The following is a 14529-nucleotide window of genomic DNA, read 5'->3' on the forward strand; positions in this document are numbered from 1 at the left end:
TGATTTATTATTTCATCAAGCTCCAAATGGAAATGATCTGAGTAGGTGGCTAATTTTCCCCTATTCAGATCATTTCCCATTGGCGCTTGACAAAATAATAAAGTTAGTTGAATTATGTGTATCTAATAACGTATTTTCATTCGGGGAATCATTCTATAAGCAAACATTTTTGTGTAGTATGGGTAGTCCTTCAAGTTCTGTTTTAGCCAATCTCTACATGGAATACTTTGAAACTATAGTAATAAATGCAATAAAAGCCAAAAACATGCTGTGGTTGAGATTATGTAGATGATATTGTAACAATTGGGATAATAGATGGGGCAATTTCAATTGAATCCTTTCAAAATTAAATGCATTAGTTGCCAGCATGAAATTTAAAGTGGAATGGGAAGCTGAGAACAAAATTCCTTTTCGTGATGTTTTAATAATTAGAGACAGAATACAAATTTACCGTATACAGAAAACCAACATTCTCACTTAAATACATTCACTACTGTAGCTATCATGACATTCCTATCAAGATAGGCATAGCCATCAACCTATTCTTAAGAGCCTTACGAATTTGTTCCCCATATTTCTTGGAAAAAGAATTTGAACTAATTCTTAAGCAGCTTTCATCTTTAAGGTATCCTGACCACATAATTGAGAAAGCAATTCACAAAGCAAACGTAAATCTTTACCGAGCCCCTCAAGACAAGACCAGAGAGACACCCAATAATAAAATAAAAATTCCACACTTGGACAGCATTAAGACTATGACCCAGACTCTCGTAAAATTTAACCCTTTTGCATTTAGTTACCCAAACACCTTAGCCAAATCCCTGATTAATGTCCAAGAAAAGATATCCCCCAAGGACACTGGCATTTACGAAATCTCATGCCTGGGCTGTGACCAATCTTACATTGATTTTAGAGGAAAATCACTTCCCCAGAGATTAATACAACATGAACGGTCAGTTAGGTATGGACAACAGATTTCAGCTATTTTCAACCATATAGATAACATAACCACAAAATAAACTAGAATTTGTCACATATAATTTATAGCAGCAATTGTTGGTAAAAGTCAGATGATAGAATTGGCCTTGATTAAACAGAGACAGGTAATGAACATCTCAAATGGTACATGGGATTCAGATGTCATTGATAAAGTTTTCATCAACCAACGTTTAAGAGGATTAAAGAAGGATTATCTGTGGGAGTGACCTAAATTGGCTTACCTGTGGATGGATCTCTTGGTATAACTACCACCTTTTCTGTAACTTTTCTCATTCATTTACCTGAAAATAGACAGCAGTCTCTGAAATATAATATTTTCTCTCTATATTTTGGCGTTTTTATAGGCTCCTTTATTAGATATAATATATATAAGTATATATATATATATATATATATCTATATATATATAGTATATATATCTAGTTTATATATATACATATATATATATATATATATATATATATATATATAAATATATATATATATATATATATATCATTCGAGCTACAAATGTCCTTTAATATCTAATTCCCTCTACCTCGGAATTGATATATTTTCATATATGTACCGAAGGAGAATTTTTAGTTGATGATAATTTTGTCCCCTCATGGGATCGTTCGATCCTATAAGGGGACAAAATTTTAAATTATTATCAACTAAAAATTCCCCTCGGTACATATATGAAAATATATCAATTCCGAGGTTTAGAGCGAATTGATAATTAAAAGGTGATTTTGACGTAGGAAAAATCTATTTTCTGGGCGAGGGCGGGAAGCCGTGTCGCCTAATGAAATATGTCTCCTTTAGCACTATTTCTAGTACAATATTGCTATAATACCAGAGAACTGCTAAATTGGACATGTCAGAACTCTCTGACTCGCTCACCTATGTAAAAGGTGTCGGTATAAACCTGGGGCGAGTGTTAAACACTACCACAGCAACCCCTCCAATTAGCCTTTTCCTCATCAAAAGCCCCTAAATACGGGGGGCTGACCCATAGGTCAAACCCTGCTACCCCGTTGACGTCATACTTATCGCGACACGGCCGAGCCCAGAAAAGAATATTTGTAGCTCGAATGATTTATATGAATCACAGTGATGTGATAATTATTCATATATATATATATATATATATATATATATATATATATATATATATATATATAATATATATATATATATATATATGTATATAATATATATATATATATATATATATATATATATTATATATATATATATATATATATAATATATATATATATATATATATATATATGTATATATATATAATATATATAATATATATAATATGATATATATATGATATATATATATATATATATTTATATATATATATATATATATTATATATAGTTTAACGATTGTTGCCCACAGGTTTGTATAGTTAGAAAAAATACAATTTACTTTTAAAAACAGAGCTAGTATTTCATGGTTCCTTTATGACTGTAATGAAAATCAGTTGAAATACAACTTATGAAAAAGTGATACATATAGTGTGTGTGTGTGTGTGTATGTGTATGTGTATATATATCTATATATATATATATATATATATATATATTATATATATATATATATATATATATATATTATATATATGTGTGTGTTATGTATATATATATATATCTTTATATATATATATATATATATATATAATATATATATATATATAGAGAGAGAGAGAGAAGAGGAGGATGAGAGAGAGAGAGAGAGAGAGAGGGAGATCGAGAGCAGAGAGCGAGAGAGAGAGAGAGAGAGAGAGGAGAGAATTTTTAGTTTAATGAAGAAATTTTCTAATTTTGTCAAACTAGGAGGAAGAACTTGATGACTTAGCTGGGCAAGTACAGATGCTGGAAGGAGCCAAGGTTCGTTTAGAGATGAGCATGGAACAGATGAGGAAAGAGAATCGCAGAGAAATATCGCAGCGTGAAGAAGAATTAGAGGAAATCCGATTGTCAGCTCAAAAGAAAGTAAAAAGTAAGTTTATGATGAGTTTTACAGGTCATTTATTTATAGTAAATATATTTTGTTTCAGTGAAATTGATATTAATAGATTGACTTTGACTTATAGCTTCCATTAGGAATTGATTTCATCAAATGTAAAGATGTAAATGACTCATCTAGGAAAATTGTTTTGATATCCTTTTTAGCAAAGAAGTGGCGGACATAGGTCGTTACAGTTTAGTCACCATGTGACATTTTTGTAGTGTTTTCATTTTGGCTGAAGTCTTGAAATGACTGTACTTTGTGGTATGCAAGACCCCCTTTTTCCTCAAAAGGGCTCAAAATATAAATCCGAATCTTCTATGTGAGGTTAAGGTACAGTATCTGTAAGGTTAATGTTCATCCAGATGCCATAGATTACCAATACATATACTAAGCAATTCCATAATACAGTGACACTTCAACCTACCTGACAGCTTGGGGGTCCGCCTCTCCCAGTATGTACGTAATGAAATCCGTTAAGTAACAATGATTGGTAAATAGCCGAGACAATACAGGGACAGAACCCTGAGTGGTAAAGGTATTGGAGAAGGGCTTTGTCAATCTTTTTCTGGTTCTTCCTCTGCAGATGTTACCTATCTTCACCATCAGGAAAATTTTCAGGTTTTATAGAATGAGGTCGTTTATGTGTTAGAGAAGGAAGCAGAAGAAAGTAGAAATTGGTATTGATATAACAAAGGCATCTGGGGGTTGGTGCCCAATGTTGGATGGACTGAACCCATGAACAATTTTATTTGCCTATTCACCCTTTTCCATGGAGTTATCGAGCATGATCCTTGACGGTTTTGCTTTATCTGTTCCAGTGTTTGGGCATTCTGATCATCAATCATCAGAAGTCACCTCTGGCTCTGGCCCAGTCTATCCTCTATATGGAGTGAGGATAAACTCGTGCAATTTTCATGGTTCCTCTTCCGAGAGAGGTGTAGACAACTTTGTCTCTTCTCAAAGGATTCCAACCCTTGAACCATATTCTTCTTACAGCGTGATCTCTGCAGCCTGAAGTCTTCCAGTTGCTGTAGAAACTGGTCACCAAACAAGGCCTTATTTACAACATCAGTAAATAAGAAATTGCCAATTTATTCCCCCCACTCCCAGGAACCTTAGGCTTGGGTGGTGGACATGTTTTTTCAGGACTGGTCTAACCTAGGTGCACATGCCTTTACACCTTTCGTGATATGTAGAATGATACTTAAGTTTTAAGAAGCAAGAAACTCTAGGATAGGATGGTTTTCATGGCTCCATGTTACCCACAGAGACAATCATTTCCAGCCTTTCTGGCTCTTTATCAGTTGATCTTCTTCAGATTCTTCCATTAAGGAAAGATCTACTCAGATAACCAAACTCTGTGAGGTTTCATTGAAACCTCAGCATGCTCTGCTTAACTGCTTGGAGACTCTCAATCATCTCCTGTGAGCAAGAAGGTTTTCTAAGGTATCTCATGAGTCTACCCTTCAACCAAGAAAAGTCTCAGGCTCAAAGGAAGTGGTTTGTGTGTTACTCATGTTGCTGATTTAGTGGGGTTTCTTCCTCATATTCTTCTGCGGACATTGTAAAGTTTTCCCATTTTCTAAAGTATAGTAAAAAACTAACTTTTGCTGTCTGTTATTTGAGGTTACAGTTTAGTGTTATCCTGTGTTGTGCTGTTTCAGTTGAATATTGCCAGTGATCCAGATCTTAAGGAGGTTTTTAGATCAATTGAGATTGAAACCCTTAAGATCCTCTGTTGTGAAATCTAGGTGTAGATTAAAATTTTTACCATCAGATCCTTTTGAACTTTTGGAGACAGGTATGCTAAAATATTTTAAATATGAAAATACACCTCTGGTAGCACTGGTGACTGCTGAAAAGCCAAGTGAATTACAAGGATTCTCTTGCAGCAAAGTCTTTTATAAAGAAGATGGTATTTTATCCTTTTGCTGAAGAAACAGGAGATAAATGAACATCCGAAGTTGGGCGAGGTGTAGTCAGTGGTTTCTTCAAAAACTCGAAAATGTTGTCTAACCTCTTCTTAATGGAATCCAATGAAGGAACTGCAGTTGACAACTTGACTGATGGTGCTTATGCACCGAAGCAGAAGAATCAAGTGCTACAGGTAGCTCTAAAACATCCAAGGGAGCAGATGTTACTGGACACTTAGGTGTTGTAGTAAGCTCCTGAGAAGAGGAAGAAATGGTATTGCTGGGTGCTTTGAAGCTGTGAAGTGTTTGGACACTAATGGGCACTCTACAGGAGCAAAATGTCTAGGAGTTGCTGGGGGGTTGAGAAGTCTTGCAATCGCAGGCGCCTATTGGCTTTCTGAAGCCACTGTACCAGACATGTTAACATTCTTACGCCTATTTGTAGAAGCTCTCTTAGCTTCTTTGAAATGCCTTTTCTCATCCTCACAAGCCAACAAGAAATGTTCTGGAGAGTCCCAGAAACTGGATGGCACTTGAGGGGTACTGGGCATTTCTAACGATGGCGTCTTCAATGGCCTAGACTTCTCATTAAACCGGCGCTGGCGCCTATTCTCCGGGGTGGACGCCTCCAGGCTAGACAAATGCTTTAACAACTCAGCTAGACAAATGCTTTAATGCCTCCATAAAGATGCCTTTCCAATGGCTGTCTGAGACGCCTTGGGAAATTGTGACAAGTGCATCTGAGGGGCAGTCCCCGCTTACCTTGCTTGGACTAATGGTATGGGTTCTCCAAGGATCTGGGAATTGTGCCAGGGACCTTTGCCTTGGAGAACAGCAGGACAGATAGTCAGCTCCTCGACTAAGACTTCACTTGCACTACTAACACCTTGGTTGCTCACCTTCTACATTAGGGCTTTGAACGAACACCCTAATTGAGCTTAGACTCGACAATGATCTCAAACTCAAGTTCGAATTTGGACTCTAATGTTGACTCCAAATCGGCAGGGTATGGGTGGTAATACTGGGGAAGGAATAGGAGACACAACAGATACAGAAACAGGTAAGTCGTTTTGTCATGTCTAAGATTAGCCTTTCTCTTTCTATCCTTTTCTAACTTATTTAAATGGGAAGATAGTACTTTCCATTGTTTAGTATCTCAGCCAATACATTCCTCACATGTTAACGATGGCGAACAAACCTGACACCTGTGTGAAGTGCAAATTGTGTGCATATCTTACTTTATTGAAGTCAATCTCATATGACATCCTTTGATGCAATAGCGAGTTGACAATGAACTAGCATCAGACTTCATCAAAGTCGGGAAAAAATTCGAAGTCCAAACTAGATATATTAGTCCAATCGTGAGGAAAACTTGTTCTTTTAACGATAACACCTATATAAGCTAAAAGCTACCCAAAAAAAAAAAAAAACAATACTTCACCAATTTCCATATACAACTGGTAACCGGCAGTGAATTCCAAATTATCAAATAGCTAAGGATCGACGACCAACTTCGTCAACTGGCAGAAACAAATTGACAGGCCTTTGCCTAGTCATTTCTCTCTCCCCCAATAGTGGGTGTGGCGGGTTCCTACGCCAAAACAAAAGAATCACTACTGCGGATTTCAAATTTTACCTGCAGTTAGACACTATAGCTGTGTAATTAATACTTGGTAAGTTACATTTGTATACAAAAATGAGAAAATGCAGTGAAATATATTTGATAAAAGCATAAAATGTGTAAAAATAATTACAAAATGAAGGAGATGGGAATCCTGACACCCCTTCACCTAAACCTATGTAAATGTGCTTAGTTGTAAATTCTAGCTCTTCACTTTGGAAGTGGCAGTGATGAACTTTTTTGTGTAAGTCAAGAGAATTATGTGTCATTTATTTTGCCCATGCTTCATTAAAATTTCACTTAATTTTCCTTAAAATGTCTTTTTTCTTTGTTAACCAACTTGTACTGATATACAGGGTATTTTAAAAGGTAGGATGAGGTGGTTAACTGTTGGGTTACATTTATTCTAACCCAACTACTCTATAATCTGGCAAAATCGCTGATCTGGCACCCTTCAGACACCAGTGATGCCAATTTAATGATGGTCGACCTGTACCTACTATTATTCTGACTAACAGCTGCTGCCTCCATTTATTACAGTAATTGAGTTATGTTTTTCATCCTTAGGACACTATCTCTCTCAGCAACTAACTAATTTGTAATATATTTCCAACATATTTCTGAATCTAATTATTTTGGAATTAAGGACACCTATTAAAAAAGTCTCCTCCATTTTGTTTGGAAGTGCCTAAGACTTTGCTGCTTAAGGAAGCACTGCCATAGAACTTTGCTATGTTAACTGATGTTTAGTACTATTATTCATCAGTAGTTTGATATTTTTTATCTTTTCACTTCATTCTGTTACTACTTCTTTTGTAACTGTTGCCTTAATACAGCTTCATAATCTGGTAGATCATCATGATACTAGACATTCTCCCAACTCCAAGGCTTATCTTTTATCACATTTTTGTTCCTCCCCCCCCCCTCTCTCTCTCTATCTCTCTCTCTCTCTCTCTCCTTCCTGTTCCATCTTTTAAATACAATATTTCTAACACATCTTCCTTTGATTTTGCATACCTACAGTGTACCATATCTTTTATCTTCAACTTGAATTTTTCCATGGAATCAATTCTGCTCTAATGCCCCATTTATATCTTTACTAATTTTCCTTATCTATTTCGGTGTTCCTATAATTTCTTCTTTCCTTTACTGCATTGAAAGTCCTCATTTGCCCTTGGCTAGTTGTGTCTTGGCATCCATAGATTCTCAGTGCATACATTTTTATCTTGGCAGATCCATTATTATGGACTCAGTGTTGATCCTTGATGTTCATTAATATTTATCCCCAATTTATCTTTATGCTTGCAACCATCCTCCATCTAGATTTTGTGTTACAGTATTATACCATTACAATCCAATGAGTCTCTAGTACCCATAACTGTTGCAGTTCCGATCTAAGTACTTGTATGGTATTCTTTCAAATTAATTCCCAAGTTCCTCAAATGTAAGACACCTCCATTTTTGGTGGGGACTTTTCCTGTTGTTGCTTCAGTGTAATGAGCATTTCACACTTACTATTGCATCGCTGATACTTCTATTCAGTGTGTCTGTTTCATCTTTCTATCAGTCACTGGACTTGGCTTATTATATTTTTTATTAAGCAAGGACTTTACCAAAAAGGTGAAGTCATGGGTCCAAATGCTGTAGATTTTGTACACAACTTTAATGTTGTCCATAACATTAAATTGTAAGAGGAACTTTCACATCATTCATGAAGACTTCATGTGAAAATAGGGCTAGTGATGTTGCAGTTGTCATTGTAACTATGATTTACTAAAAATAGTTTCTGTCGGCATATTCAGGTATCATCAACATATATTATAGGAAGAAAAAATGATTGAGTTATCTAAGTTTTCATAAACTAGTTGGGTGTGCTCTCTGAGGGGAGTTGGTTAGGTTCAATATGGGATGAGTTGTTTTAGCAATGCTTTCAAAGTCTTATGATACTGCAGTCATGAGCTTTTAAATTTTAAGTCTAACCTGCAAATTTAATGTCTTCATGTAGTAAATTTTCAAAGAACTACCTTTATCATTACAGTGTACCATATCTTTCTCTTCAACTTAAATTTTTCCATTGAATCAATTCTGTACTAATGCCCCATTTATATCTTTACTAATTTCCCTTATCTATTTCAGTGTTCCTATAATTTCTTCTTTCCTTTACTGCATTGAAAGTCCTCATTTGCCCTTGGCTAGTTGTGTCTTGGCATCCATAGATTCTCAGTGCATGCATTTTTATTTTATTTCATGAATGTCCATTAGTGAAGGTTGAAGGCTCTTGTTCTCATCATTTGCTCTTTGCAGATCTTGATTCCACCACCATATGTCTCTGTCCTTCCTAAATATCACTTCTTGAATCCATTTTCCAAAATTTTTTTATAAAACATGATTTAAAGCGTAATCTATCAGAAATATAAATTTTGTGCTAAAAGTCAGTTGTGGTTGAATTGCTCTAATTATGAAAAAGATAAAACAAATGGCAGCACACATTGGACCAAATTCTACATGATAAGCACTCTGTAATGAAATTGGTCTCTAATATAAACAAAAGTTATCATACCAATACTTTTGACTGGTATGCACTTGCAACAGGAGTCAGATAGAAGAAAGGTTTCTGCAATTGATGAGATACAGAGAACACTAATACAAAAATGATGATGTTGGTAATTGTGGGCCACCTATAAAAACTTACCAGTTCTTAGTTTTAGATATTTTCCCATTTTCTTGTAGCTATAATAAAATTTTTACTCATTATTTTAAGGTTCATAGATTCTGTTTATTATTTACTTTAATAATAGTATTAATGGGGCAATTATTTCTTCAGGTTTAGAGGCACAGCTTGAGAATGAACATGAAGAGCGAACTCTCTTAGTTCGTGAAAAACACGAATTGGAACGTCGTATAACTGATCTGCAAGACAGAACTATCACACATGTGGATGAAGATTATGTTCATAAATTAAAAAAAGAACTCAAAAAAACTAAAGCCCTCCTCCGTGATACTCAGACCATGTTGGAAAAAGCCCAGTCCGAAGGCAGTCATAAGCTGATATTGAGGCAGTTGAAGACACAAGTATGATTCATTATTTAATTAAGAAGAATTCTGTAGGCTTGGTTTTCATATTATGTGTACATTGTTAATAATTTCTTATTTTGTATCGTGTATTGAAATTATATTTTTCCCTATTGAAATACAAACCATTACCTTTGATAAAAGGGATATCTTACTGTAGAGCTGGAACCTGTTCGAAACTTGGTAACAGGGTAATTAACTAGGTGGTTAATGAGTGGAGATGGGGGAGTCCTGTTCTAGGGCTTCTTGTAAGTAATGTATTAATTGAGATTTGCTGCAGTAAATTAGGTAAGCTTGGTAAGAGGAGGAAAAAGGATAAAAGGAGTTTGCCAGCTCCCTGGGAGGGGGGGAAGGGGTGTTGCAGAATACTCATCTGAGGTGTCTTCAAACCCTTCTAATTCTTTCTTACCCCCCATTTCCCCTTCCATTTCCGTCTGTAAGTGCCACTCATAGAAGTAGTACTAGGCTTAAGGAACCTGACCACGACCTTTTTCCTGAGGACACAGCAGCCTCTGATGGAGGTACTTCATCAGCACTTGTAATGCCCTCTGATGACTGATCATGATTCAGGTATTCCAGGTGTCTGTAGGTAGATGTCGTCTTCGGAATACTTGTGGAAGATATGGCCCTGTCCATCTTTCACAGCTTTCATAGATAATCTGGCAGAGGAAAGAGAGAACTTTAACACCTGACACGGCCCCCTCCCCTGCTGACATAGTTCCTGATTGTTCTCTAGTTTCAGTTTTTTCTACTGCTGTGAAGGAAGTGGGTCTTCCTTTTAAGTAGCTCTCCCAGTAATGTTTCCTCCACTGGGTAAGACTTCAGGTATGGTTCCTGCCTTAACCAGTCCTGTGGTGTGTAAGGCAAGTGAACCAGTGGAGGAAAAGGGAAGGAGTGCTGATGGCACTCTCCCTCTTCACTTTTTCCTCTTCTTTATCATCAAAATCTTCTTCCTCATTCTCAACCCTGTATTCTTCTTGGGTCGTAGAAGAAGGGGTAGTCTAAGGCCTCATGCTTAGTGGATATTGATCAGTCTGCCTTGGGCAGCACCAGCAGCTCACTTAGACTCAAGGTCTGCTTCCACCTTGTCTGACTATGAGTGCTCAGGTTCACACCGAGACAAGTCTGCTCAACTCACTTACTTTGCCCAACCATGGTCAGACAGTTTAGGAAAGGTAGGTGTGTGAGACTAACTACCCCTCCCACTGTGGCCTATTGGGGCCACACAGAGAGGGGTTTATGCAACCCACTCAATTGTCACAGACCTGGACTAAGGGTCAGATTCATGTGGGTAATGGGGAAGGTTCTCTCTCTTGGTCTTCTGGGATGGTATGGGAGGGAACCTGCAGTGTTTTCAATTTCAAAACTTTTGTGCTCAATGTATCTAAGAGCTCCTACAAGGAGAGGTTGCCATTTAGCTTTTCACCTCTTGTGTGTGCAGCTAGTTGCATGAATGGCAGGGGAGTGGGAGGGTGGTGCGAGGGCTTGTTCTTCTCCTCTGTCTTCTTTTTGTAGAAACCAGGTCTCAAGCAGGAGGACAGGGGTTTCTAAATTGAAATGAGGTTTTGACAGTGACTCTTGTGTGTCTTGTACCATTTCTCTGAGAGGCTTGTCTGGTTCAGTATGGAGCAGAGTTCTGGCATGACTTCTGCTTTGGCCCCACTCCTGAACCTCTGCAGACTGAGCTGGAGCAGCAGTTTTTGGAGATTATTTTGTTTAAGTGAAATAACTAAGGGAAGGTGACTACGGCTTCATACCATTTGGTTGCCATGGTCATCATTGGCACATGCTGTTTTGGAGTAGGTGAATGCCGTGATATGTGGGTTGGGTTTTCTTCGCCTCGGCAGATTGCACAAACTCCTTCCCTCACCATTCATGCCAGAGGAGGTATCATGTGTCAGGATGCAGAGGCCGTTCCTCTGGTGTCGCATGTATCAGTGTGCAGGCTTCCCCTGATGCAGCTGTTTTAGAAACCATGTCTATGAAGTCTCTCCAGACCATCTTGTGGCTTGACTTATGGTTAAACATGATTATCTTTGGTTTATCAGGCATATGATCTCAGAATGAGTGGGCAGTGTGTAGGAAGTTGTTGGTGTCAGGGGGCAGGGCTCAGACCTTCTTGGATTACCTAAATACCAACCAGTTGGAGGGCAAACTTGGTCCTTCAGAGGAGAGATATGGTTGCCTCTTGTCTTGAGCCAAATGTCCACACACCAATAGGCTCTTGCTACAGAACAATGTTTGGCTCCTCTCTACTCTTTCCTACGAATTGTGTGGAGACAGTGGTGAATTGGATATTCATGGACCCAAAACTCGCTTACCACCTGTGCTGAATTTAAGCCTTCCGCTTCAAGGGCAGTTTGAGCCAATCCATGGGTCAAACTAAGCCCCCCACATGTGGGACTTTCAAGAAATGTGCTCTTCTTACTCTCAAAACGGCAGAGAGTGTTTTCAGCACTTTCATCCTCCTCTGGTAGTGATTAGAAGAATGGAAAGGAAGAAGGGAGCGGGTCGCTGAGAGTGATGATCCCCCTCTTCCATTGCTATGCATATGGGATTGCCTTTCTTGCCATTGGGCCATATGTGCAGGAGCATGGAGCAGAGCTCTGGTTAGTAGCTGTTCTTCAGGACGGTTACAGGAATCAATTCAAAGACTTTTGTCTCACCTCTGCCCCAGTGCGGAGAATCTGAATAGTTTCCACTTTATACCCTTCAGACTCATGGATATCCCATTCCCTGTTAAAGGTGGATGCAGTAATGTAGGAGGGTGCCACAGAAGACACTGAGTACCAGCCTGGGGATGGGGTTTTTTACAGTCAGATTTTGTTAATGGAGAAGGCAACTGGGGGATGGAGACCAGTGATTGACCTTTCTCTCACCTGAGTGAGCCATATTACAGATTCGGTTGAAGATGGAACAGTGTTGAATGTGTTTGAATCAATCAGAGAGTGGGTTTTCATGCTCTCGATAGATTCAGGTACCCATTCAACAGAGCTCTCAGTAATACCTTTGTTTTGTCTGCATCTGGACCATTCAACATTCAAAGGTGTTATGCAACAGTCCCTCAGGTGTTTAAATAGGTGTTGGCTTGAGTTCATTTGAAGGATACTTGCTTGTTGTGGTGCCTGGATCTTTTTGCTGGTTCTAGTATCCACAGAGGTGCAACTCCTTCAGAACAGAGATCACCTTCTTGCCTTTGGTCAAAGGTTGGGTTTGCAATCAGCTGGAAAGAGTAATTCTGATCTCATTCCCAAGCGGCAGGCAAACTATCTGGGCACACTTTTAGATTCAGCAGCAGAGAGAGCCTACCCCATGGACTTGTGTAAGCAAGCTCAGAGTAGTAGTAGCTCAGTAGTTCCTGTTTCAGCAAGAACAACCATTTTGACTTTGGCAGGTGGTCTTGGATCATCAGTCATCATTAGAGAAGCTCATACCACTTACACTGTCTTCATTGGTAACTGAAGCAGCACTAGACTGCCTCTCAGAATCCTACATCCTCTTTCCATTGAACTGGGAGGTAAAGGAGGATTTACCATGTTGAATAGATGACAAGAACCTCTTAAGGGAGTACCACTGAACCACTCTTCCAGAGGTGCTTTGCCTTCATGTCAATTTCAAAATGCAAGCAGCTTGGCTAGCATTGCAGGCATTTCAGGTACTCTGTACTGTTTATAAGCAATGACATTACCACAGTGGCCTATGTCAACAAGCAGTGGAGAACAGTGGCTCGCATTCTATGCTGGTGTACAGATGCAATAGTGGGTGGTTTCTCAAGCCACTGATTTGACTGCAAAATACTTTCCAAGTAGGCAGAACGTGATTGCAGAGCAATTGTTATCAGGGTCAGATGGGTATCTGTACCTTTGAGTAGCCTAGAGGTTGTATGAGTTATGTGCTTTCCCATGCTTGATCTATTTGTGTCCAGCTTAAATAGAAAATTTATGCTTGATCTGTTTGTGACCATGTTAAATAGAAAATTTATAGTTTTTTTCTTCTCCCATTCTGGACCTCTGTGCAAAGATGAAAGAGGTGATGGAAGAAGTGTTTCAACAACTTTGGGGTAAGTGTTTGTCACTCCCGGCCTTTGCATAACTCTGGTGGCTCCGTGTTGGCCTCATGCCGAGTGGTATTCTTATCTGCTTTCTCTCCCGGTTGGGGCAATAGCCCAACCTCCAATCAGGCCGTGCACTTCTTGCAACTTCACACTTGGAGGTTATCCAAGAGAGAGAGAGAGAGAGAGAGGATTATCTAGTAGGGCTGTGAGAGAGAAGTCAGGGTACCTTCGATGTTCCCTACTGAATATGTATCAGGGAAAGTGGGCCATTTTCTTCAACTGGTGTTGTAGAAGGGGTATTTCTCCAGTTGGAGCATCTCTTCAGCAGGTTGCAGGCTTTCCCAGTTACCTTCACCGAGACAAACACTTTTCAGTTGCTGCAGTAAAACTATTGCTTGGCATTATCATGGTTTTCAAACTCAAGGGACCAAGCTTCTCCTCAGTGTTGTCTATGTTAATGAGGAGTCTCAAACAGTTTTGGACCCCCTAAGAAACTTCAGCCCAGGGTGGGATGTCCCCCTGATACTAAAGTCTCTATCTCTGGCATTGAACAGAGGCCTTTTGCATAATACTGTTTTCCTCCTGGTTTTGCCCTGTGCAAAAAGGTTAGGGGAGTTACATAGCCTATCATATCTCATCCAGCATTCAGAAGGGTGGGGATCTTTCATTCTCCTTCATTCTGGAGTTTATAGCAAAAACTCAGGTCTGTTTTTACTAGATGAGAGATGAAAGAGTTATTTTATCCCTTCCCTCCAAAATTTCTTAGGTGAAGACCTGCATGAGATGCTGCTTTGCCTTGTTCATACTCTAAAGTACAGGCAGTCCCTGGGTAATGACGGGGGTTCCGTTCTTGAGAC

The 14529-nt window shown here is 38.6% G+C and overlaps 1 protein-coding gene across 9 annotated transcripts in view; it reads left to right on the forward strand.

The window, feature by feature from the left end:
• The window catches only part of LOC135223644 (unconventional myosin-XVIIIa-like), a 1035943-nt gene that overhangs the window by 986381 nt on the left and 35033 nt on the right, over nucleotides 1-14529 (forward strand). For all 9 annotated transcript variants that reach the window (XM_064262281.1, XM_064262286.1, XM_064262283.1 and 6 more), the window contains 2 exons: nucleotides 2835-3000; nucleotides 9371-9618. In XM_064262281.1, the coding sequence (XP_064118351.1) occupies nucleotides 2835-3000; nucleotides 9371-9618 (414 nt within the window). The remainder of the gene's footprint in view (nucleotides 1-2834; nucleotides 3001-9370; nucleotides 9619-14529) is intronic.

This window comes from Macrobrachium nipponense, chromosome 10 (genome assembly GCF_015104395.2).
Source record: "Macrobrachium nipponense isolate FS-2020 chromosome 10, ASM1510439v2, whole genome shotgun sequence".
Taxonomy (NCBI): domain Eukaryota; kingdom Metazoa; phylum Arthropoda; class Malacostraca; order Decapoda; family Palaemonidae; genus Macrobrachium; species Macrobrachium nipponense.